General features: G+C 40.7%; 2 protein-coding genes across 4 annotated transcripts in view; one reads left to right on the top strand and one right to left on the bottom strand.

The window, feature by feature from the left end:
* The window catches only part of dop1a (DOP1 leucine zipper like protein A), a 30,764-nt gene extending 26,398 nt beyond the window's left edge, over positions 1-4,366 (bottom strand). For 2 of the 3 annotated variants that reach the window (XM_026184221.2, XM_026184222.2), the window contains exons 1-4: positions 4,094-4,366; positions 2,291-2,488; positions 1,936-2,117; positions 1,676-1,846 (exon numbers count right to left, since the gene is read on the bottom strand). In XM_026184221.2, coding sequence (XP_026040006.1) covers positions 1,676-1,846; positions 1,936-2,117; positions 2,291-2,428 — 491 coding nt within the window. In that variant the 5' untranslated portion in view covers positions 2,429-2,488; positions 4,094-4,366. The remainder of the gene's footprint in view (positions 1-1,675; positions 1,847-1,935; positions 2,118-2,290; positions 2,489-4,093) is intronic. The other variant, XM_026184223.2, reaches the window with a different exon arrangement.
* A 680-nt stretch (positions 4,367-5,046) lies between these two features.
* On the top strand, positions 5,047-24,536 carry ube3d (ubiquitin protein ligase E3D). Its single transcript, XM_026185387.2, has 10 exons — positions 5,047-5,777; positions 8,410-8,621; positions 9,134-9,224; positions 11,042-11,264; positions 11,650-11,722; positions 11,808-11,886; positions 12,858-12,966; positions 14,050-14,216; positions 17,474-17,612; positions 24,095-24,536. Exons 1-10 carry the CDS (start codon positions 5,689-5,691, stop codon positions 24,113-24,115), a joined length of 1,203 nt encoding a protein of 400 aa, XP_026041172.2. The 5' UTR covers positions 5,047-5,688; the 3' UTR covers positions 24,116-24,536.
* Positions 24,537-25,774: the final 1,238 nt, after the last annotated feature.

The following is a 25,774-nucleotide window of genomic DNA, read 5'->3' as shown; positions in this document are numbered from 1 at the left end:
CTGTGAGAGACAGAATGTGAAAAAAAAATCCATGAATCCACATGGTAGGATTTGTAAAGAATTTATTCGTAAATCAGGGTGGAAAATAAGTATTTGGTCAATAACAAAAATACAACTCAATACTTTGTAACATAACCTTTGTTGGCAATAACAGAGGTCAAACGTTTACTATAGGTCTTTACCAGGTTTGCACACACAGTAGCTGGTATTTTGGCCCATTCCTCCATGCAGATCTTCTCAAGAGCAGTGATGTTTTGGGGCTGTCACCGAGCAACACGGACTTTCAACTCCCGCCACAGATTTTCTATGGGGTTGAGGTCTGGAGACTGGCTAGGCCACTCCAGGACTTTCAAATGCTTCTTACGGAGCCACTCCTTTGTTGCCCGGGCGGTGTGTTTTGGATCATTGTCATGTTGGAAGACCCAGCCTCGTTTCATCTTCAAAGTTCTCACTGATGGAAGGAGGTTTTGGCTCAAAATCTCACGATACATGGCCCCATTCATTCTGTCCTTAACACGGATCAGTCGTCCTGTCCCCTTGGCAGAAAAACAGCCCCATAGCATGATGTTTCCACCCCCATGCTTCACAGTAGGTATGGTGTTCTTGGGATGCAACTCAGTATTCTTCTTCCTCCAAACACGACGAGTTGAGTTTATACCAAAAAGTTCTACTTTGGTTTCATCTGACCACATGACATTCTCCCAATCCTCTGCTGTATCATCCATGTGCTCTCTGGCAAACTTCAGATGGGCCTGGACATGCACTGGCTTCAGCAGCGGAACACGTCTGGCACTGCGGGATTTGATTCCCTGCCGTTGTAGTGTGTTACTGATGGTGACCTTTGTTACTTTGGTCCCAGCTCTCTGCAGGTCATTCACCAGGTCCCCCCGTGTGGTTCTGGGATCTTTGCTCACCGTTCTCATGATCATTTTGACCCCATGAGATGAGATCTTGCGTGGAGCCCCCGATCGAAGGAGATTATCAGTGGTCTTGTATGTCTTCCATTTTCTGATGATTGCTCCCACAGTTGATTTTTTCACACCAAGCTGCTTGCCTATTGTAGATTCACTCTTCCCAGTCTGGTGCAGGTCTACAATACTTTTCCTGGTGTCCTTCGAAAGCTCTTTGGTCTTGGCCATGGCGGAGTTTGGAGTCTGACTGTTTGAGGCTGTGGACAGGTGTCTTTTATACAGATGATGAGTTCAAACAGGTCCCATTCATACAGGTAACGAGTGGGGGACAGAAAAGCTTCTTACAGAAGACGTTACAGGTCTGTGAGAGCCAGAGATTTTCCTTGTTTGAGGTGACCAAATACTTATTTTCCACCCTAATTTACGAATAAATTCTTTACAAATCCTACCATGTGGATTCATGGATTTTTTTTTCACATTCTGTCTCTCACAGTTGAAGTGTACCTCTGGTGCAAATTACTGACCTCTGTCATCATTTTAAGTGGGGGAACTTGCACAATTGGTGGCTGACTAAATACTTTTTTGCCCCACTGTATATGCAGATTGAAATTTAACATATTTTCATATAGTTTGTCTAAAAGGTTCAACAAACACTCCATTATCAAAAAATTTAAGATTTCTGGCAGTTATTTCATGGTTTAGTTAAGGGCTACTGTGCACGTCACCATCATTCCAAGTGTTACTTTTTGTGTTCCTATTCTCACCTGTCATAGTACTCAGAGCCCTCCTCCAGACCAGGTAGGACCCCAGTCAATAGTCCCTGCAGGCCTGGCTTCAGGGTCTTTCCCAGGGGCAGGTAGTAGGTCTCATACAGCCCCAGTAGAACAGGCTTCACTGACATAGCAGCATTGGAAAGTAAAGGGAAAAGCCCAGCACTGTGGAGGGAAACGGCAGATGTTTATTGCTACCCACCTAAAAACCTTGTGACTATCTTGCTTTTTGAGATCTGACAGTGCAGTATTACCTATAAAGAAAAAGGTCTTTGGCCAGCCTCTTAGGTCCTATGATCTTGAAGATGACTTCATAGGTCTCCAAGGCCTTGCGGTGGACCCCGCTAGGTAGGGCAGGGTGGAGGCATTGGGCCAACCGTTTGCCTATTGTCAGCTTCTTAGGAACCACTTGGTATTTTGCATTATTCTGCAGAACCTGAGACAGGATTTGAAAACTGACAGCTGGAAGGCTTTTCCGTACAAATCATAGAACCAAAACAAGTGAAACTAAGGCCATTGTACAGACCTGTCTGCATTACTGTTACTTATACAGATGCAGTTAGGCAACAAAGCAATCTTTAGAAGAAGCTGAGCCTATAGAACTCTTACCTTATTGAGTTTGCCCAGTGCAGAGATGAGGTCTGCCCACTCACTGGAGTACTCAAAGTTCTTGAGGGCCTTGTCCACTGCTGCGCCATAATTCCTGTACTTGGAGTCACCGAGCAGCTCCAGTTCCTCTGCATTCATTCTCCTGGATGGTAATGTTATGCTAATGTAAAACACCAGCCACACATATGTACATCACACCTGCAATAAAAGAAAGACAACACGAATGGTGATATTAAGCCAAAGTGTTATCCTCTGCGTGCCTTATCATGAAACAAGAAGCCTGAGCCTGCAGTATCAATTAAATGTTCAGATAGCTCCAGAGTGGAGCTGGAGCCATTTTATCGAATCAGTCTGACATGAGTAGCCATTATCGTATTTACTCTTAGGAATGAAACACGGCAGCAGACACGGTGACCTTCCCACAAACATCTGCAGAGTTTAGAGAAGGAGATGACGCTGCTGCTGTGAGTCCTACAAGGCAATAGTTCAAGAAATCCTATTGTCTAAAAGGAATGGGGTTCCAATAAGCAGATTCCTGAGGCTGGTTAACAGGAGAGGGATGAGTCTGACTAGAAATTTATGAGTAACGGCCTAACCGTGAAATGGCCTTTTGTTTACACACAAGCAGCTGTCAGGTCTGCTCCCTGTGTTACAAAGCACTATACAGGCTGACAAACCACCATTAAATCCATAAATACTGTTAGACTGGGGAAAATTCCCTTCTCTTTATATGGCATTTTATACATAAAAATTCCTAAAAACCCTAATAACATTCAAAATGCATCGCAACATTAATAAGCGCATCCCCTCTTTCTTAGAATACACCAAAGCTGCTGATCACACTCTACTTAAATTTGGATATGAATGCATCTGACGCACACATTCATCATATAACTAATCTGAATAGTTTGGAAAAAATGTAAAACAACAATGTCGTCAGTATACACATTTATACATATGCTGACAAAGCTGTATACACTAATAACACTGCAATATGCCAATACCTGCGCAATAATACTCATCTTCTGAGTGACATCCTGTGTTTTTTCCTCTGAAATTTGTAGTGTAGCAGCTAAAAGTGACAAGTGGAATCAGTGGGAGAAACTGATGTTAGACAAGTCACATATTACATGTGTACTATATGGCTATCTGCACTTGTTTATTTACATCTATAGTGGGTTTAAAGCCACAGACTTTTTCTAGACCAGGCCCTCTTGTCTTGTTAGAGGAGGGATCGTGACACAAGTAGCAATATAGGCGTATCGGTGAGCCTTCCTCCACAATGCGGTCATTACTAATTAATGTTATTAATCACACCTGTGTTTCTTCTGACGTCACGTCAAAATGCCCTCCGTAAAAAACCGAACCAAGTATAGCCGTTTTTCTCCACCTAGGAGAAGCAAACTTTCACTTGGGCTGAGGTGGCTGTGTAGTTTAAATTTCAGGGAAATGTAAAGTTACGATAAGGAGCTAGCTCTGAAACCTGGCAGCTGTGCTCTCAGACTTCAGTACAGCTTTCAGCAATGAAAACAACAACAACACCCCCACAGTGGAGCAGTACCTCTCTCCTGTGCGATGGTTGCTGCTACCAAAGTATGACAACGTAATGCTACCTGAATAACTACCCTTTTACACACGGAATATTCCCGAAACATTATAACTAACCCCAGTACCGTTACTGCCTGTTACAGTAACATTCCTGCTTGCAGCCACAACGTCATTAGCCAGGTGAGGTTATTTCAGCCAGCGCAGGTCGTGTGACACTTTATAACGTTGAAATTGAAGAACACATAAGAAGCTTACCTTTGTAGGGCACTGACAAACGACTGTCATTCATTCGTGTATCCCGTTAAACGAGGAAAACCCAGCTGACAGCATCAATAATGAGTCGAAAGCTAGCTAATGTTGGTAGCAGGTTGTTTTAAATGATGGGCCCGGCTACTGTATCAGCCGTTCATGCGAACAACAAATCAGACCCGTTGACAAGATGGCTTTGGAAGCAGACAATAGGTAATTATATTCTACATATTCTTTTTTTTTCTCTTAGGGTTGCTGTGTGAATATAACAGCGGCGAGCGCATCGGTGAGCTCCCAGAGCCACAGATACAAAGCTAAACGACTGACAGTTCCCAGACTGCACTGCAGATTAGCTGTACGTCCAACCCAGGGCGTCCAACTGCTCTTCCGCATGGACATCTTCCGCCTCTCGGCTCTGTGGAGTCACCAGCCGTCACGACGAAAAATCCAGGAAGTATGCAAGCTTTGTTTTCAAATTAAAAGCGTAGTATTGTATCATTTGAACAAAGTATATGGCATTTGTGCATGTAGAGTACACACAATTTACGTTGACTTCCAAACAGCTCCTTAGAGCACATTTTCTCCCTCTAATAACTGTACACAAACATTTCCACTAGTGCAAGTTTAAAAATGGAGGGAAAATATTTATAATTCACACTATACCACGTCTCCAAATTTAGATTTTGCTCATTAATTCATATTGATACAATGAATTGGGCAGTGGCAGTGTTGCGTGAATAGAAAGATAAGAAATGTAAAATAAATAAAAATAGAAATAATAAAAGTTTCATTTCAATTAAATGAAATACAAAGTTTGGTGAAGAAGAGTACAGGCAGGGTAGAGAGGGTTCAGGTGAGTGTCAGAGGTGATTTGTGACAGAGCTGGAGGCACTAAAGCTGAAAATACTAGGATTTTCCTTGGGAGAGTGACCAGGATGGACAAGATTAGAAATGAGTACAGTTTGGGGTAATAGAATAGAATAGAATAATCCTTTAATTGTCCCACAAGGGGAAATTTGGTTGTAACAGCAGCAGAATAAAAGCATATATACAAACAGAACAGGACGCAGAACAGAAACATACATAGTAAGTATACTGCACAAAGGCTGCTGAAGATGGAACGTCTAGGCAGGAAGAAAGGGGGAAGACCTCAGAGGAGGTTCATGAATGTAGTGAGAGGACTAGGGTGAGATGGAGGCAGATGATCTACTGTGGCTGCCGAAAAATAAAAAGAATTAGACAGAATCTTTAAACATCATCTCCTAATCATACAGCTGATAATTTACCCTAAAACCCAAAGACTACACGAAAAAAGGTGTTCATTATGGGCGTGGTGTTTTAAAAACGTTTAACCTTTATTTTGAAATCTTTACAGGATGTTGTTCCTGCCTTGTCACTCTATTGCTCTTGGTCTTACGTACTCGTGGTGCCGTCACGCCGCGGACAAACATAAAACCCTGTACATTCAGTTTGGTACATCAGGCAGATAGGGTTTTGTGTTTACTCTGCTTTGGATTCTGTGTTTCTGATTAGCGTCACCCAGCCACGCTCGTGTTTCGATAAGCGTGTCATCTCTTCTGGATTCCTCCTAAACAAAGCGAATGGCAAACGAGGTGCCAGCCAAGACACATGGAGTTGGAGTCTTCTTGGAGCTGAGGAGAAGGCTTCAGAGTGGACTGCTTATTGTGGGGTAAGTATGTAGCAGATATCGTAAGTACCAAGTAGTCAGAAATGCATGTTTCTTTGGCAAGTACAAGCAAGCCTAGCTAACATTAGCTAACTTAGGTGATGCTACAGCTTCACCATAGCACCGAGAGCAGGCAGGCTAAATGCAATTCAGTGTTTCAGCGAGATACGCTAACGTTTACTAATGTTTGAATTTGAAATTAATACAAAGAACAAGAACTTTAAAAGAAATGATCGTAGAAAGTAGCAAATTGTACTGTGAAACGCCGTTTTAAAGTAAGTGCTTAAAGTAACTCACCCGTGTAAGATAGTGTTTTGAAAATGAATTAACTTTATTGTTGTTGTCTAGACTAAAACCCTATGAATGCGTGGTTAGAAATGTGGCTTGAAGTCTAACACTTTGAATAACCAGTGAAACTGAAAAAGTGCTGTAACAAATCCGTGTGTTACATTACAGTTACATTGCAATAGAGTACCTTCTATAGAAGGTACTCTATTCTATAGAAGGTACTCTATTCTATAGAAGGTACTCTATTCTATAGAAGGTACTCTATTATACCTTCTATAGAAGGTACTCTATTGCAGTTTTCTATAGTTCTCTAATTCATAATCTTATTTAAGTAAAACTGCAAACATTTTAGTATCAAAATATAGTTAAATTACTAAAGTGGAAGCATTCACAATGGATAATAGCCTTTTTTTAAGTTTTATGTATTATTGAATCATAATCCTTCATCCATTAATGTTTTAGTTAGATGGGCTGAATGAGTTTAATTGCCTATATTATGTTGGGTAGTGTTATCTAGAATAATCCATTATCATTTCTTCCATTCTCTTAGCTGTTTGTCTGGCCTAGAGTTGTACAGACACTGGAGTCCGTCTGAGCAGTCCTAGCACGAGAGGCAGGGTACACCTGGACAGGAGTGTCCAGGGTGTAGCAGACAGTTAACCTAAGTAGCATGTTTTTGGACTAATGGAAAAAGCCAGAGTGCCTTGATAGAGCCAACATAGGGAGTGAGATAACATGCAACCCGTACACAGATGCCCCAGCCAACCAGGAGGTTCGATCCTGTGAGGCAACAGTGTACCACTGTGCTGCCATATGTATATACTAAAGCTTTCAGATTAGCGATTCAGGGTAACAAGTATAACATTTAAAGTTACTGTGGAGTACAAATAGATGACAGTGTAATATAGAAATACTTAAAGCACAAATACACTGAAGTTTTAATATATTATATTTAATGAGTGATAGCGTCAAATTCCACCACTGGTGTTATACACACAGAATAGAATTTTTTTTTAAAATAAATGAATAATATTATTATTATTATTATTATTATTATTATTATTATTATTATTATTATTATTATTATTCATAAATCAAACAATAAAATTATATGCTGCTTAAAACACAGAAAAAACAAATAAAAAAAATTACAATAAAATAATTAAAAATTAAAACCAACTGTCATACTATGGCCAGTGAAAAGAGGTGAGTATTAAGAAGTGGTGTTTCTTACCTTGAGGTGGTATACACCTGAGTATATACTACAAAAGCCACTAGATGGGGCTAATGAGATTTGAAATTCAGCAAAAAGAGCCCTAGTCCTTTGCTGTCTTTCATAGTATTCAAATAATGGTTGACAGGCTGTTCAATTGTGTGGTTTTACATATAACTACATTATGTAGCACTGTACAGACCTGTGATCAGTAACAGCAGAGCTACCCTCTCTCCAGTGTTTGCCTCTAAAGAAAAAAAGTCCATAAAATGGTTGTATATCCATGTGACTCAGGAAATGCTCAGGCTTTTGACTTTGAACTGTTTTTATTAGTGTTTATTACTGCAGTAGTGTTCATAGTAATAGCTCCTAACTGTGCCACTTCATATATAGTTCTCATCATTTAACGTACCTGATTTCTGTTGTGCAACAAAGGCTCGCTCATTTCTCACTGAGTGAGGCTAATTCTGAGTCCATATGTTTTGAACAAGGGAAAAAGATTAATTTATGCTGGATTGTGTGAAGTTTATGGGTTGTTTTATGTACACATTATGTGACAAGAACAGAAAGTACAAAAGGAGTCAGCCTTTGGAGTTTTTCTTTCATTCAAAAAAAAAAAGACAAATGGTGCTCCAAAAGATGATTTGGCCTCCCTCCTGAAGAAAGATCACCAGAATTATTTTTTTTTCTTTTTGTTGCGGTATGCGGTGACCATAAATACAAGGAAAATGTATTATAGTACATGACTTAATGAAAGTATTGTTTTGATTACTTTGACTTTTAAAAATGTCAGAATAAGTGAAGAAAGCCTGTTATATTATCAACAGCCCCAAATCCCAAATATTTATCATTTTTACTTGGAAAATGAATTTTTCAAAGTTGCTAACTAATTATGGTAATATGGGCTATAGATGTGATTGGTCACAGCAGATGGCCGCCTTTCCCTGAGTCCGGTTCTCTCAGAGGTTTCTTGGTAAAAAGGAGTTTTTCCTTCCCACTGTCACCACATGCTTTCTCAAAGGAGGTTGTTTGATTGTGTTGTCTGTCTGTTATTGTAGGGTCTTTACCTTAAAACCTCTACAGGAGTCCAAACAGTTTGTGTTTATTTACACTTACAAACCATCTGCTCTTCAGGAAAGATGTGGCCCAGACGCCTGCAGATGTGGCCATAACAAGTGGAGATTCATCCCTCCACATCCGCACTCCCAGAGGGGTGCTGTACCTGACTCTGCCAGCAGGAGTCACCTTCGAGCAGGGATCCTGCATTCCGACACCTGCGGGAGAATCGTGTGGAGAAGAGCTTCATTTCAGACTGCGCATCAGCGTGGAACGAAGCACGGATGAAGGTAATGCCCAGGGAGACCTCCCTCTGAGTAGCTGCGCTCCTACGTGCCAAGACAAGAACAAAGTCTTTTGGTAGCTATTTAGAGCCTTGCTGTCTATTCTGATTTAATTGGGCTGAGTCACTTGGTCATCTGAGAGAGTGAAGGTGTAAATTTTCCTCTCAGGATCCTTAGCAGCGCACAGGCAGCTAATCATCAGCCCAGGAAAGCTCCCTTTAAGTGGTTTGAACGGACTCATCTAAAGCAAACCCCAAAGCCGTTTCATAATATCCCCAAACTCCCATCTTTTGGCGTTCTGTTTGTTTTTGCCATTGTAACAGAAATTTACAGCCAAGCCCCATCAGTGACAGTCCAATCAAACTCGGATTGATCGCCCGCTCTCTATCCAGCCACCTTCACCACCCAGTGTTTCATCGATTTTTGTGCCAAGTCGTAGAAGGTTACCACCCTCTCACCAAATCTGCCTCATTTGTTTGTTTGTTTTTTGCCTTTCGTTCCCCACCCACTTCCCACAGATTCTTCTGCCAGCATGATGAAGATGCTCCGGGCAAAAAAGGCTTATTGTTTCTACTGCCAAGGCTGCATGACAAGGCTGCTCGAGGACAGGTGAGGAGAAGACGGGACGAGGAAGGGCACTGGTGGAAATGGGTTTTTATTTACTCCCTCCTGTGTAGGAAGAGGAGTGATTCTTTATTGATGGCGTGACCCAGCTGTAGGAGTGATAGTCGGAGAGAGAGAGGGGAAAAATTGATGGATGGGAGCCTCTGCGGAGAGCACAGCTGACAGCTTGACTGGGTTAGAGTTATAGAGTCTGTGTGATGTAAAGGTCTGTGCTAGCCATTAAAAACACAATTGTGTTTCTTACCTTGAGGTGGTTCGACTGGACAGCGGTATTGTTCTTATTGCCTTGTAGCTTTCTCTGGTCAGCAATGTGACATGCTGAAAATTGCAATAGCTGCATTATGGAGACCCTTGCCCTCAGGCTATGTTTCTCAGCTGTAACTCACTAAAAGTTGGCAAAAACATATATATACTTTTTTTCTCTTTTTTTGCAACAAGATGTCAGCAAAGGTTGAAACATCAGGGGAAGAACTCAGTGCAAAATGAAAAGTTATAATTTCCACAGCATTATGGCTCATTGTGCTTTGTAACAAAATGTTCTATTTTATATGTCTGCTCTCAGGTATTAATGGCTGGACTTGCCACATAAAAGACTTCTGTGTAATAAAACTGGGCTGGAATAAAATAAAGAGTAGTATCTTGTAGCTTTAGGTGTTTAGGGTGCATAGCGTCTCTGCTGGCTTCAGTCTTTTTCCAGTTGCAGTTGCCAGGTGTTTTTATTTATTAAAAAAACAAACAAACAAACAAACAGAAAAACAAAAGTTCTGGGTCCTGCCACTCCAGCACCCAACAGCAATTTACAAGTTAGTGGACAGTGGAAAAAGGAAAAGGGCGAGGTAAACACCACTCATCCAATGAGCTGTAATGTGTGCTCAATTTACTGTAAATGTTGCTTACAATCATTGTCATTTATTTACCCCAGTTGGAAAACTCTGTAGTTACAAAATGAAGCCATCTGGTTACTGGAGTCAGGGGGCGTGTGACAGGTGGAGCACATTGCTCTCCGCGAGGCTACACATCACTTAATTCGAGTCACTCAACTGCATCTTTCTGCTGTGATTGTGATGTTTGTGCCTTTTGGATTATTGTGCTGGAATTATGTGACTAATATTATGACTTGCTGTCCCAAGAAGTTTGGGCTTAAATTTGGTTTGTGAAATTGTGTTTTTATGTTGTTGTTTTTTTGTCTGTTATTAATTAGCCGTTATTTATTTGTGCATTAAAGCCCTACAGTTTACCATGCTTTAGCTGCTAACTTGGCATGCCACCCTTTCCAAATATGGCCAAACCAACATTAATATTATAATATGCAGAGTCCAAAGCCAGTGTTTGATTGTTAGTAACTGGTGTAGTTCCAGTTTTTTACAACTAAAGGCCAAATATTTCCTCCTTTTGAGCCATTTCCATGGCTCAAGCTTGTCCTCTTGCCACCCTGTGGGATCTGGAGACTTTGGAACCTGGGTCAGCTCTTTCGGGTCTTTGTCATATTCCTTGAGCTGCCACTGGAAGATGCTGCTACCACCAGGAAGTGCCTGTGCTCTGAGGAAGGATATTGACTACATTTAAGAAACTCCTGGGAAAAAAAAATGTAGTTGGATGACCTATCATCATCATTTTTTTTTTTTTTTAGCTAATTATACTCTTCTGTATTTTGATTTTTCGCCAGCTCTCTGGGATCTCTGTGCTTATTGAGAGATAACGCCTCTCACTAAGACAAGAACCAATTAGCACCGTGTTTAAATATTGCTGAACAATAAACACTGTAATTGCTTTTTTTTCTTATTATTTTTCCTCTTTTTCAGAGTGTTTAAGCGAGTTCTTCCTCTCCCTAATGGTAACTGGAACGCCATCGTGGATGACTGGTGTTGTCACCCAGACCCGTTTGCTAACAAGAAACTGTTACCCCGAGCAGAAGATTGTTTAATGGGCGATTCCTTTGTGCTGTTAGCCCGTGATGGCAGCTGTGAGCAGACTCTGACTGAGGAAGTGAGTCCTGTTGGCACACAGGACAGCCAAGATCCAAAGGTGAGGGACGTGCAACAGAAATGGCTCCTGTTTATGCAATTAGTACAAAAAGATTTCAGTAGATTTTCCATCCATTCATCTATCCATCCAGACACTCTCTTCTTAGACCAAGCAAAATCAGACTGTGCAGATGAAGATTGATCCCCCTCTTCGTCCATTAGTCATTCTCCACACAACCCGCTCAACACAGGCACAACTGCATGACTAAAGCTGAGAGACAAAGTGCAGGAAAAACAATCGGGCTGCTGTAATTCTCTCTCTGTGTCACATCCTTTTCTGTCTTCCAACCTAGCTATAGCAGCTACTAAATTTTAAAACTGCTGAGTTATAGGTGGCTGCTTTGTGGTGATCCGTTTCTGGATGTCTCTATCTATGGTGTGCACAGAAACCTTGCCGCAGACTGGCCCTCATCTCCTGTGCGAGCTGTTCGTCAGTGCTCGGAGAGGCCGTCGCACCAGGTAGGGGACGATTGTTGCAAGTTTTTATAAATAAACAGCATTTCAACAAGCATGTGCGAGCCCTCTCCCGTGTGGTGTCTTCCAGAAACGCTGAAGCTGTACGTCACACAGGTGGTGGTGGAGCCTGCTGTGGGAGACAGAAAGCCAGAAGCTTCACTGAACAGGCAGGTTTTTTTTTTTTGGTTTTTTTTATCCTTTCAAATCCATACGAGGGACTGTCGGTGCCAAAGATTCTGTTCGCATGCACATGTCGACTGAACACGTGACAGAACATTTGTTGATGCCAGTGCAACTTTACTTCTGAGCTTCCTTTCATTTTATCCACGTTGTTGTGAATCTTGTGTCGGTGCGTTGTTTGGCTACGTTATTGCAATTGCCACCCTGAAGGCACTGTCTTTGTTATTGTCCTATGCTGTATAAAACTGAACTAGTGTTTAAAGCATGAAAAATGTTTGCAGTGCAGTGTGGATGTGAATTCTTGGCACAAATGGAACCTCATATTCCACAGATGACAAGAAGGCATCTGTTGCTTTTAAATTACACTATTTTATAGAAAATAATCCCTTTTTTTTTTTTTTTTCATTTCAGGTTATTTGGTGGGGGTGGGGGGGGGGGGGTCGAGTCACACAAGCTCTAGTCAGGCTTTACTTTCTCTATAGTTTCATCATTATGACTGCTGTTGGATATTTTTAGCCCTTCACAATAAAATCAGTACGATGACTATAAATCAGTTCAGGTCCATTTGTATGTTTTTCTCAAGTATCTGACACACCGCTGATTGGATTTTACTGGATCTTGGGGGTGAATGAGGCATATCAGCACTGTGTTCAGGCTTCTTCAAAAATGATTGCAGTCTAGGTCTGAATTAAACACTTTAATAACCACATCTCCCACTGCACCAGTCTGAATAATTCAAAAATCTGCACATAAGCATTTCTCGTCTACGGCCTCATCATTTGATTAACCGGCTCATAAAAACCAACTTTTACCAGACATATTTTATTTTTGTTTTTTTGTTTGTTTTTGTAAACTTTGATCAGGCAGAATCATCTCCTAAGATAGTGTTTGCTCCAATCTGTTGCCTTTTCAGGACAGAATATGTAAAGTGAATGAACATCGTGTCTCTCTTGGACAGATCTCTGTTTGTGGAGAGGACGGTAGCTGTTAGGTTGCTGGAGCTGTCAAACTCATTGAGCACCTACCACTTCTCTGTCCAGACTCCCGATGGAAAAGCCTTCCTGTTGGTAAGAACCACCCAGCATAATCAGAAAAATAAATGACTTCTAAATACAAATCAAGTACTCTATTATTTAAGAAACGGAAAAAGATTGACTGTGATTGTGTCGTGTGTAGCATTCCCCCGGTGCGTCCAACAGAGTGAGTGAGTAAATTTTAGATAAAAATGCTTGGTTATATAAGGTTTTTGGGGTTATTTATTTATTTATTTTTGTGAATGAGGATTATAGTAGAAAACACAGAATACTCAAGTTGAGTAGTAAGGTGCTATAATCAGTTTATTGTCTTGCCCAAGGATGCATTTTGCTCTTCTCCAACAATGCACTGTTCTGTCTTTGTAATATTCTTCTAGTTTTTGGAATAATATCTGTTGTGCTATCATTTTGTTCCTAATCCATTGTAAGAAAATCGTGGCGGACAGACTCCTTATGCTAGTAAATTTCTTGTCATAGCTTCTAATAGTCTTGTTTGGTGGAAATGAGTGCAGCTGGTTCCAGATCAGGCATCATGTCAGTGGAAAATGTGTATCTGACATGTGAACAGGTTTATTCATAAAATTGTGTTTTTGTTTTCTCAGTTTTACCTGATGTTGGAGTTGAAACATTTTCACAGTAAAAATGTCCAAAAACTATTCCAGTGTTCTGGTTGTGTTCTTGGCAGATATTAAACAGCAGCACATTAAAACTCATCAGTAAAACTCAGGATGGCAGTAACAGTATAATTAATCTTGTGTGAAACTGGGCTGAAAAGGAGCATATTCCAAATGAGAAAAAAATGATTGGAAAAATCAACGTTTCCACCTCTGTTCTCCCATTATTACACATCAGTATGAGGAATCATATTGCAGTAGTAACCCTTGATTTACACTGAACTTAGAGAATAGAACTTAAACCTGTGTTATCCTACAGAATAAAGAAATATTTTCATCTTTCATGTTGAATCAGCTGTACCAGAATAGACCATTTTATTTCTGAAAATCAAACTAATGAATGTATATCATCTCTCTGCTTTGTGATGTGTGACTCCTCACCCACATATCACATATACCCATATGTCTCAAGTGTTAAGTGACCTGTCTGCTCCTCCTGCAGCTCTGGCTCTTGAACAGCGACTCCATCATAGCATCAGTCCCGGAGACACGTGTCGGGACTGAGAGGTCCAATGGCTCCCCTGCTCTTCACAGTCCATCACCCAGAGCTACGAGAGCCCTGAAACTCCTCTACATAGCCTGCTCTGACACGGGCATCCAGCAGAGAGAGTAAGAGAGGACACTTAACATATCCCCCCCCCTTCCCCTTCAATCTTTGTTTTCCTCCTCCTAATCTTATCCTTTCATCTCTCTTGCGCACCTTCTCAATCACCATTTCTCTTGGCTCACTGTGAGGGATGAAAGCCTACTTTGTTGGTGAACAGACTCTAGGTGTTAATAGAACACGTTGCTCTAAGGGTCCCTGCTCGGATATAATTGTCTGTTATCCTGCGAATGAGCTTCCCATCAAAGCTGCCTCAAAGTTGTCAGCAGCATGTTTGTTGCACGCATAAGGGGTTATGTTGTTTTGACTGTATTGAGGCTCTGTGTGCCTTGCTGTGATGCATTAGAGAAGTGTAGGTGGATGTGCTGCATGTGGTTCTCCATGCTCAGTACAGCAGCACCCCACTGGAAGAGCCTTCCACCCTCATTATTTTCAACAGAATCAGAGCTCAGCAGTTTTTTTTCCCCCCCCACCCTCCTCTTTCTTCCCTTTTTCATTCCCGCTGCCGGGGAAGAGTGAAAGCAGAACAGAACAGGTTTTGTTGTTTCATCCGTTTTGACAAGTTATGATGGAGAAACGATAATTAGAGACAACACTAACCCAAAGGAGAAATAAGGCTGGTCTTCTCAGCCATAGTAGTAAGAGTTAAGAGGAATACTGTAATGTACTGTTAAGCTGAGTGATGCATGGGTACAGAGAGTTGATTCCTCTTACACAAGCTATGAATGCATCTTCAGGGGAAGTGAGAGACTAGGACATACTTTCAAAACAATCTGCTCCTTTCTTTATTGTGCTGTACTTTGTCCACCTCGAGTTTACCCAATAACTCCTACAAATAAATAACACTCTCTCAAACAGCCCATGTAAGCACTCCTCAATAGAAATATTAGTGATTCACTTTATTTAAAAAAACAAAAGAAAAACAAAGCAAGTGTTGGAGGCTGAGGCACAAACACAGCTAACCTTTCACAAGAAGAGTGGTGTGGTTAAGTCTAGACAACGTCCTGATTGTTTTGTTTTAGGAAAAGATCACGGTTTCAGTTAAAAATACACCCTTTCATAACATTGCAGTCATGTTGGAGAGCTCACGCTTTGTCAGCACAATTTATATTTACTCACTCACAGTCTTAAAATGGCGCTTAACTTTAAGACCTAATTATAGGTAGCAATCATAGACTGTAAATAAAAGATCAACACTGCCACTGTGACATCACTCAGTGGTTTATAGACTTCCATTTTGAAGCCTCCATTTTGACTGCTGCTGTCTTTGTTTCTTTGAAGCAAAACTTAACCATATCCTGAGAAAAGGGTAGAAGAGGGGAGTAAACAAGAAAGCAAGTTTCTTCAGTGATATCAGTAAGCATACACATGCCGACAGGAAGTCCATATCCGAGAGAAAGAGTTGTGAGCTAGAGAGGCTTCATCCTAGACCAGTAGGTACATCAGCTAAGAGTTGAATTCCTACATTCTGAGACACCCAAAAATGTGGAGTTGTAAGTCACGTATGCTTTTACAGATTCAGGCAGGGACCATCATACTGCTTAGCTATGTTAGCGTGGTGAGCACGGCAAATTTGCCGCCATTTTTCACTTAATGTCACTAAACTCTGTACATTTAGGATATAACACAAGTGAAACTGGTAATTAATACGACAGTTTACCTCGCTTAGAGTTGTCACAGATGGGGAAATAGTTATTACTCACAGTTTTTACTCACTTTTGGCAGATGCCTCAAGTGGCCATTTGAGGACATGGCGATTTTCAATTCAATTCAGTTTTATTTATATAGCGCCAAAGAAACCTCGATACTTACTGCTGATCCATCAGTTTCTCATTTTTATGCTTATTAAGTGGCTTGTGCACCATATTAATTACAAAAAATAAGGTAACAAAAGTGACAAGGCGTTTCATTGTGTCACACACGTACTCCTTTTTTATTGACATGTTGTTTATGTAACATGGCTTCAGCAGATACCAGATATTACAGGAACCCATCACAAATAAAGATTATTTTAAAAAGGATCTTTTTTGTTGTGGCAAACTTGCCAAGAAATAGGCTCAACAAGATATTTTGTTCTTAAAGTAAACATGTCACAACCCTCTGGTTGTGAAACTACTATTTATCATAGTGAAACTGTATCTGAACAGTTTTAAACATGCTTTATTTTTGACTGCAGTCACCTATTGGGCAACATCAGCCCAGCCAGTTTGGGTCTGTCTTTATTTTTCTTTTTTCCCTTTTCAATTGTTCTGTGTTTAATCCTGCCGTGAACTCCACGTCTTCTTAGAGAATAAGCTTCACGTTGGTGGGCTGCTTTTTAGAATTTTACCCATTTCTGCAATTTGAATTTTTGAAGTTTAGCGAAGCTAAATGCCGGTGTGACTCACACTTCCATCCCCCCCACATAATTTACCATTCACCCTTCATCACTCATCTCTGACATTTTTAAATTAAATGTTATGCCTGGGGAGCTGAAGTCCCGGGATGACGGCCCTCTTATTCAGGATACAGCTGGTTACAGTTGAGTGCAGCCAGTGGTTGCAGTACGCGTTGTTAAAACTGCCAATAATTGGCTAGAGAATCAGTGAGCCAGTGCCTAAGTGGATTAGGCTTGTCACTAATGGCAGTTATTTGATTATAAATTGAGTGAAAGTCGCAGGCACCATCACTGTCCCGGTACAATAGAGAAACAGGAGGTCTAATAGCTGTGGAAAGTGAGTCTAATGAAAAACACACATGCACAACTTGTTCATAATGTCTAATCAACTCCTACAAAGCGTTATGATGTTGGCTGGTTGGGGTTCAGTACAGCCACAGTTGCCTTTTTTTTTTTTTTTTGACTGTCTTTCATCTTAAGTACAACTGCCAAAACTTTGAGGAGACTTTACCCTTTCAGAAACTGCACAGACGGCTAAATGTCACCCAAACAAACTGGATCAGCACCTCACGCTGACAGACCATCAATCTTGGTTCTCTCAATCACTCTTCCTCTTCTCTCTTCAGCCCTTCCCCTTTCTTTTTGTCCTTGTCTTGAACACACACTTCATCAGCCTCACAGACACGTATAGCGACACGCGCTCACACAGGTTATAAATCCATGTGTTTGGATATGTGGTTATCAGTTTACAGTTTAAAACTAGTCAATTAAAATGGCAGGACGACCACTTCAACTTGAGATTTACGGTAGCTTTTCTGGACTTCATTTTGGTCGTAAAATGCTAAGGCAGTCACAATAAATCATTGCTTCTCTCTGTGTTTTCAGCACTGTAACTAGTTGGGAGGTCAGTGTCATAGGACATCCTGTGGTGCTGCCACTAAAGGTGTGTGAGGAGCTGCTGCACGTGATGGATGACAGCAACTCAACACTTCCCGCGTCGATGCGTTGCATGAGGTCCTATGAGGTGAGACGTTTACCATGTATTGTAAAGCCATATTCATTGGTTGCTTATCTTTATTACATAAGCAAAGAGAGAGGGAACTTCATGTACCTTTTAGCTTTCTACCTTTTGTAAAAAGCTGTATTAGCAGCACCACAGGCTTTGTTTTAGTTGACAGCGCTTGCTTACTGCTCCCCCTTTTTCCATACAGCGCCTTGTTTCTCCATTATTCAGTAGTGCTTGACAGTGTTTTTATCCCGCCTTAATTAATTTCATGATTCAGAGCTTTCAGTTAACAGCCTCGCTTTAGGGATTATGTGGGTCAAATGTAAGACTTTTCTTTTGTCAGCCTTATTTCAGCTCCTATACACCTGTAATTGTGCAAAATGTGTATATTTAGCCCGAGTTGCCAAGGAAAGCCATGCGACTAGAAAACGGGAGGCGTTAACTTTGCTGACAAGTCTATTCTCTCTGAGGCTTTAAACAGTGATGGGGTAATTAGTGCCATTATCCTCCACTTACTTCTCAGAAAGTTTGGGACTCCTACCTCTTAAACAAGTCTGCTAAAAATTACAAAGGCTAGATTTGAGCCTCAAAATCCACATTCTAAATCTCATTCTGATGCTTGGTTTGAGCTTGAGCAGATTACTGTGACTATAAGCATATATGCCTCAATGCCAGAATGCTTTGATTGGCTGAATAAATATTTTCATTAGCAGTTGAACAGGTGTACCTAAGAAAGTGAACGTCTTTATATTCCATTTATTTCTAACACAGCCTGATAATTAAGATGAGACCCAGATAAGGTAAGGTTTAAAGAAATAATCATCAATGACCAACTGATTTGTGACTTGGAGAACCAGTGGAAAACTGAAGAACTGAGTATAAGCACTGATGAAGATATAATTAGGAACTTGTAATTTCACACACTCAAATCTCTGCTTATTGCCTACGTGATAGGTTGTGGTATTTCAGCGCTACTTTAAGATAAGCTAATAGACTTGGGAATTTACAAGTGGATGTTTACACTTTTTTTTTTCTTCCCCTAGCTCAGGAAATGGAAATGCCATGGCAAAGGACCAGATCGCTCTCTGGCCCTGTCCATGTAAACCACATTAAATTCCCATCATCCACATATAAAACAATCCGCTCAGCACTTATCCTTTTGTGGCTGATACATGGGCACTACTGGAACCCAGACGCTGGGTTTGTAGGTACCCACACTCTGTTATGTCAGTTACCAGCCTCCTTTGCTACTACTAATATGTTCTCTAGTTGCTTTCCTCAAATGAAGATTAGTTTAAACTGCTACCTGTCCACTTCTCCTCACTAGCTACCAAACTTTATAGTGATTCCACAAGCTCTGCTCTTCAATTTTGTGCTAGTCTCTTATGGCATATGCCATAATAAGGATATCCCCTTAAGGCATAAGGAAGCCCACTCTTTTGTTCTCTTTGATGGCTGCTGTTTGTCCCAGGCTCCCTAATGAAATGCGCTGGGAGGGAAATCTTAAGACTCTGCTATATTATTTTGACTAAGATCTGAATTTGACTCGTCTGCTTTCATTCCTCACGCATAAAAACTGAAGTCCACCAGTTTACATCAACACTAACATAATGTTAAACTTAGATGAAGCCACTTTTCCTTCTTCCTTCTTATGAGGGTAGTGGTCTTTAAAGCTTAAACATTCCTCACTATGGAATTGCCGTCTCGCCACAATCCTTAAGGGTGAGACACTAATAAAAGGTCAGCTCTGTCTCTCACCCCCCCGGGTGCGCGCGCGCACACACACACACACACACATATTGTGGTACAATAATGAGCAGTATTTTTGCTTTCTCTGGTAACAACATGACAGCGGCGGGTGGAGCGGAGGGAAATTGGGCCCTGTTGAAATGGAGAAGGTTGCAGAGAGAGCGACCCAGACAAGAGACACAGTATCTGTCTGGTGGTGGAAGCGGTTGTAACAGTAAAGAGAGTGTGATAAATTGACACACTCAAACATTTCCTGATAGTAGGAGCCTCTTGTGCTGCAGGCGGCAGAGTACGGGAAGGTAATGTGATCATAGGGTTATCTAGAATTACCGGAGACTGTCTGAGAAGAGTATGTGAGACTCACTGTTTGAAAACACAACAGAGTATCAAAGCATGTAGTGTGGCATCCACCAATGATCTGAAGAATTATTTCTGCTGCTTAAACTGTTGAGTGAGTAAAAGGCTTACTGTTATAGTTATAGTAACATACACTTGGCAAATGGAGGGTCACTGGTTCAATTCCAGCCAGATATGGTATTGCATATGTGGACCTACCTGCTATGACAGACAAAAGTAGATTTTGACTATTTTTAAAGTAAATTAAATAAAGTGAATTTTGTGTTGTGTTCATGATCTTGGTCAGTATATGTAATGGCTACTTTTCAGGTAATATATTACAAAACCATATAATATGTAGTGTCTGTAATGTTGTTTCCAGTGCAGCTGTGTTCCGTTCATGGCATGGCTTTAATCGTAACAGCAACATCTTGAAGCAGAGATGTAGTTTGTACTGGGTCTTTTATTTTGAAAATTGACCAGATTCTCTCTTGTCCCGTCCCTGTGTCTGACTTCCTGCTGTTACTTATGTAAATGAAAGTCTGTAGTCATTTGAAAAATGGATATTTCACAAGCCTTTAGGTAGCTCTGAGAAAAACTAAGTCTACTTTTGCTCCGTCTACTCTTTATATAGAAAGTAAGAGGATAAGCAAGCCTATAAAGGCAGAAGTTTTGGCAGTTTACTGGTCTGAAGCATGCATGTCCTACGAAGATGGGTGCATTGTGTTAAGTGTGTTAACAGAATGCCAGTATTTCCAAAGGAGTAGACTTCCCAGCAAATTCACCCCCAAGTTGTACAATACTCAGAGAAATTGCAACAAACCCAAAGATTTACATCTCAGACTCTACAGGCCACAGTGAGCATGTTAAATATTAAAGTTCATGACAGAACAATTAGAAAACGACTGAACAAGTACGGCATGTTTGCAAGAGTTTCAAGGAGTAAGTCCCTTGTCTATAAAAAGAATATGGTAGCATGGGTTGGATTTAGAAAGTTGCAAGACTTCTGGAACAGTGTCTAATGGACAGATGACATGGAGTATAATTACCTTAAACTGAACACCAGCATAGCAGCACAAGAACCTCCTGTTAAGCTGTTAAGCACAGTGGTGGAGTGGTGATGTCTTTTGAGCTTGTTGTGCAGCCACGTGATCTGCACTCAGTGAAGCACTCACTTAGTTAACCATGAACTCTATACCAAAGTATTCCACATTAGGTCGTCTGTCCTGACAGCTAAAGCTTGGCTGTAATTAGGTCATGCAGCAGCAAATCTACAACAGAACCTCTGAAAAAGAAAAGAATGAAGGGGTCGCAGTCACCAAGTCAAAGTCCAGACCTTAACCTGACTGAAATGCTGTGATGGACTAAAGTAATGTTGTAAAGAAGAATGGACCAAAATTACTCCCCAATGATTGATAAAATCAAGACTGATAAAGTCATACAGAAAACCATCACTGCAAGTTAATAGTGCTAAATGTTGGTTTTACAAGTTACTGACTTACATTTGTGTGACTATAGGAAATAATAATGGCTCTTAAAACTCAATGTATTCACTCATGCTGAGCTTAGGAGCTAATAAAAGACCTTTTCAGCAAGTCATAGTTGTACAAGTACAGGTAACTACTGAATATACTGTGGGAGTACACATGCTGGATCTTTGGAATGACTTATCACGACGCTTAATTGAAACTTCATTAAAGTTAGTAGTCATTCTTTCATGTGTCGTGCCTACATTTAACTTCTCAGCAGATTACTAACTTTTACCTACACTGGCTTCCATTTACTGAGCTCACTTTCAAAGTTCTGATATTGTGCATGTTGGCTCACTGTCACCCTGTCAAGGCTGACTGGGACACTTGAATAGAACTGAGCCATTGTTAATGTGATTAGTGACAGCACTTCTTGTGATATGACAAGTGAAAATGTTCGCTGTGAAAAAGCTTTTTACAGGGCCCGGGAACGGCTCACCAAATGGAATGAGCTGCCATTGTCATTAATTACACCTTTTGAGTAGCAACCACAACAGCCTCTTATCACTACCACAGCACTTCGGCATTGTTTGCAGCTAACTGTGTTGAATCAGTTGTGTTTCTAGATCTGAGTTTCTTTGTTTAATTTCAGTCAGTGTGACCAGATCAAAGTCTGCACCGTAGCTGTGCCCATTATTATGCTACATGTGGAATGTGTGGACTGCTGGGTTCCCCGCCTTGCGTCCCTGGGCCTGCCAGCGTAATGGGGTGTAAAGTAGATCGAGCTCGGAGTGTCACTCTTGAGCCTGCAAACAGACAACGCCTCCCTCCTCCCCCTCTGCTTCATTAATCTCCCTCTCACACACACTGAGATGGCATGTAGCTCAGACAGAAAAGTGATCCAGTGTTGAACAATGGAGAAGCGGGAAGATCCATCGATCGTGCAGTGTTTCTGCAGTCCACATGCCATCACATCAGGAACACAGCTGCACTTTGAAAGAAATGACTTCATCCGAGTTGCACGCGTAGTGATTCATTGAACAGGGAATTAATTAACACACGGGGGGTGTGACCCTGTTCTCAGTTAAATGTTTACATCACTGGACTCTGTTCTAAACATGAAGATATGAATAAAGTTGATTATATGTTGGTTACCTCCAAACTTTATTGGAGACCTAATAGATGAGACTCTAAAGAAGTGCTTTGTCTTATACTTCCTCACATGCCCCCCCCCCCCAGTTTTTCTTTTTCTTTTTTTTAATGAAATCCCTTAGTTCTCTAGTAACTCATGAATGGCATTTTCAATGACAGGTTAAGAGTATCCTGTATTCGGGCTAGTAATAACTTGATAGCAGCTATAATCTGAAGCGATAAAGAAAAACACATCATTATTATTTATTTATCAGTTTTAACTGCTGGGAACTCGCTGTGTTTCTTTCATCACCTTCTACTCTTCCAGACCTCTTTCAGTTCTTCACAGGCAAAGACATATCCTCAGTGCTGCTGGCCAAGTTTGGAGTGTTATGATAGTAGAGCTCTGGCACCAAGAATCAAAGAGCATGTTTACTCGAGTGACTTCCTTAAACCAGGCTCCTGTCATTGTCTCACTACCTTTAATACCCACACTTTAACTGTAAAAGCCGCTGAACTAAAGAGCTGTCGTGTAGAGATGAAAACTAAAACTAGAAAAGGTGGTCTCTCACCACAGCTAGGTGTATTACTCTGAAGGATTTGCTGTGCGATGATGTATAAAATCTGAATTCTGATAGATCAAAAACACCCTTAAGTATATTAATGAGGCAGATCTGCTGTCAGCATCCCAAAAGACTTTGGAGAAGCTTTTTGTTTTTCAAATTCCAATAATTCTAATAATAAAAATTTAAATTCTAACAATATAGACAAGTGACTTTAAAAGGGGGAAGAAAAAGTCAAATCTATTTACCTCGACTTGGTTACCAGGTTTTCAACCCACTTCATAGTTGATGCCAAAGATGAATAACAACAAGCTGTGGGCCAGAAAACTGGTAATGCTGGCAGCTTACCTTTGTTATCTATATGTGAGCAATCATTGAGTCCCTCAGACTGAATTTGACGCATGTGGTAGGTTTGTTTTCTTCATGTGGGTTGCATATTTCAGGGTTCCTATTATGTGTGGAGTCTTTCTGAAAGATGTGTTATTTTCTCAAATAGTAAATGAGGAATCTCACAGATTAATAAAAGTTAATGTACGTGTTTTGTCCAAGCAGGGGAAACATTTAAGCATTTAATTTAATGTTGCAGAAGGGAAGAAACCTGCAGCTTTTTCTTTAAACGTTCTGAAAACCAGTGGTTTTAATCAGCTTCTCACACTGAGGGATGGCGCCCTTCCAATCACAAGTCTGTCTCTGCTTCGTCTCCTTTTTCTTGGACTTAGCAGCAGCAGCTCACCTCTCGTTGCCATTTCTTATCATTTGTATGAATTACCACTGATGCGCTTGAACAGTGAGCAGACATTGGCACAGGGACGGAGAAGACAGGGCCTTGAGTGAGGCAAATGCCCTCATCTATCATCCCAATATAGAGCCCTCAGTGGAGCACAACCATTGTCTGCAGCAGGCACACACCCAGGAATAGCAGATGGAGGGAGGATGGGGCGAGCTGATTTGTTTTCTGGGCTTTGTTTATCTGAATGTGTGTTTTTGAAGTTGATTAAATCTCTACCACCTGTGTTTTTTGGTTTTTTGCTGTTTGAAGACAGTAATTGCAGATAATGTGCTCCTGAGCTGATCAGTGGACTGTAGAGATTGAGTACATCTGTGGTTTGGCCAACAACAGAAAAAGAAAACTGTACACTTGCCCATTGCAAACTGGAATTTGACCAAATGCTGAAGTTCCATTTATTTTTCCATGTTGTGAGTTTCTGCATAGATTTTCACTCTTTACTAAACTTGTGCTTGTCATTTCTAGGTGGCGTACTTAAGGCTGTGAGATCGCAGGTCAGAAGGCTAGGTGGTCAGGACTCCCACTCATCACTCTTGGTTACATATTTCAAGAACTACTGGGAACAGCCAGGATTACATGTGCCGTTTCTTTAAGTTAACATCCCCCCAGTGCACTGAGAGAATGGGAATGGAATTTACTGCAGGAGGGGGAGAAGTGCACCAAGCAGGCTGTAGCTTGTTAAGCACGTCAAGTTGTGGATTGCGGTTGCTTCTGTCAGAATATTTTAGTGTGTCATCACCTGCACTTAGATTCATGTTGAAACAGGATGATGGCACACTACATTTGCAGTTCCAATGATCTTGAAATGTATCACAATGGTACAAAAGCCTGTGTATATGTGTTGGGTTTGTTGTTTTTTTTTGACAATTCTTAGCAAAGAACCTGAATAAACATTTGCCTAAAAGAATCACCTCTCTTTTTTTGTCTTACCTCCCTGAGATGACTGCTGGTTGATATGTGGGACATTGTTCTTCAGTTGGCTCTTGATGAAGGCTTATTATGGGAACACTTCAGCCCCAGGGCACAGCAGCACATCTTCCACTTGAGAGTAATTACAGCTCATGGAGCTAGGTGATTTTTTTTTTTTTTTTTTTGTCTTGTTGTGGGTTTGTTTGGGAGTGTGTACCAGTTATTGATAGTATTTATATAATGTGCGTGATATGAGGAATTATTGTCAAAAAGGATGTTTATACTTTGAAAGTGGTCCTTTTCGTTTGAAATAATTGCTCTACTTCCAGATGGATGGAAATTCATGCAGACGGTCAGGATTTCCAACAGAGAAATCTTTGGTGGTCCCACAGATGGTGTGATGTTTATAGCTTTGACAAAAAATGTTTTACTATCACAAGGATTACCATGTAGCCTAGACATGTGTTAGTTATGTCCATCATTTTGGTTTATGATCAAACGCCTTCAAAACTAATAACACTCCCATAAACCTCATTCCTCTTAACATGCTAGCATTTTAAAATTAAGATGCTGAACATAATTAAAAGGTTGTCGGCGTGTCAAGTAAGGATAAGTAACAATCAGGGATTCCATGAATGACATTTAACTTGGGATTTACTAACACCTGCCTAATATTGTATTGGTCACCAGAGATGGGCAGTAACGCGTTACATTAGTGTCCGTTGTGCGTGGGAAGAAAACTTCTTTTTACAGTGAAAAAAAACCCTAAACTTCCAAGCAAGTACCGAGTGCGCTATGACATGATGGGAAACTCACAGAGAAAGTCGCGGATTCTTCAACTGACCGCGGCACACCTGCACCAGGGTAAACCTCCGCCTACCGCAGTGCTGCTTAATAGGTGAAAATAGAGCAACAGGACCGCTGAGTCTTTGACTTTATTTATGTTCTGCTGTGTTTTACTTGCATCTATTTGAAAGAGTGAGTGTAAACACAAAAAATATTTTATTTTATGTGCTGGAATGTGCAGAAAATAGGTTTAAATGTTAAACTAATTTATTCAACTCAGAGAATGTTGGATATAATTAAATTTTTGCTTGATGCATAAAGTTAAAAGATTAAAACTGATAAAACAAGTTAAAAAAAAGATTTTTTCCATTTGATTACATTTTGTATGATGGATTATGTAGAAAAAGTAGAATTGGGCTGAAAGATCTATCGCTTTATCACCTCTTCAGG

The sequence above is a fragment of the Astatotilapia calliptera genome, chromosome 11 (genome assembly GCF_964374335.1).
Source record: "Astatotilapia calliptera chromosome 11, fAstCal68.1, whole genome shotgun sequence".
Classification (NCBI taxonomy): Eukaryota; Metazoa; Chordata; class Actinopteri; order Cichliformes; family Cichlidae; genus Astatotilapia; species Astatotilapia calliptera.
This window is presented reverse-complemented; position numbering and strand designations above follow the sequence as displayed.

Coding starts and splice junctions, on each gene's coding strand:
- ube3d (XM_026185387.2), top strand. CDS start 5,689: ATGGCAAACGAGGTGCCAGCCAAGACACATGGAGTTGGAGTCTTCTTG. Junction 9,225..11,041: donor ACAAGGCTGCTCGAGGACAG/GTGAGGAGAAGA, acceptor CCTCTTTTTCAG/AGTGTTTAAGCGAGTTCTTC. Junction 11,265..11,649: donor AGGACAGCCAAGATCCAAAG/GTGAGGGACGTG, acceptor TGGTGTGCACAG/AAACCTTGCCGCAGACTGGC.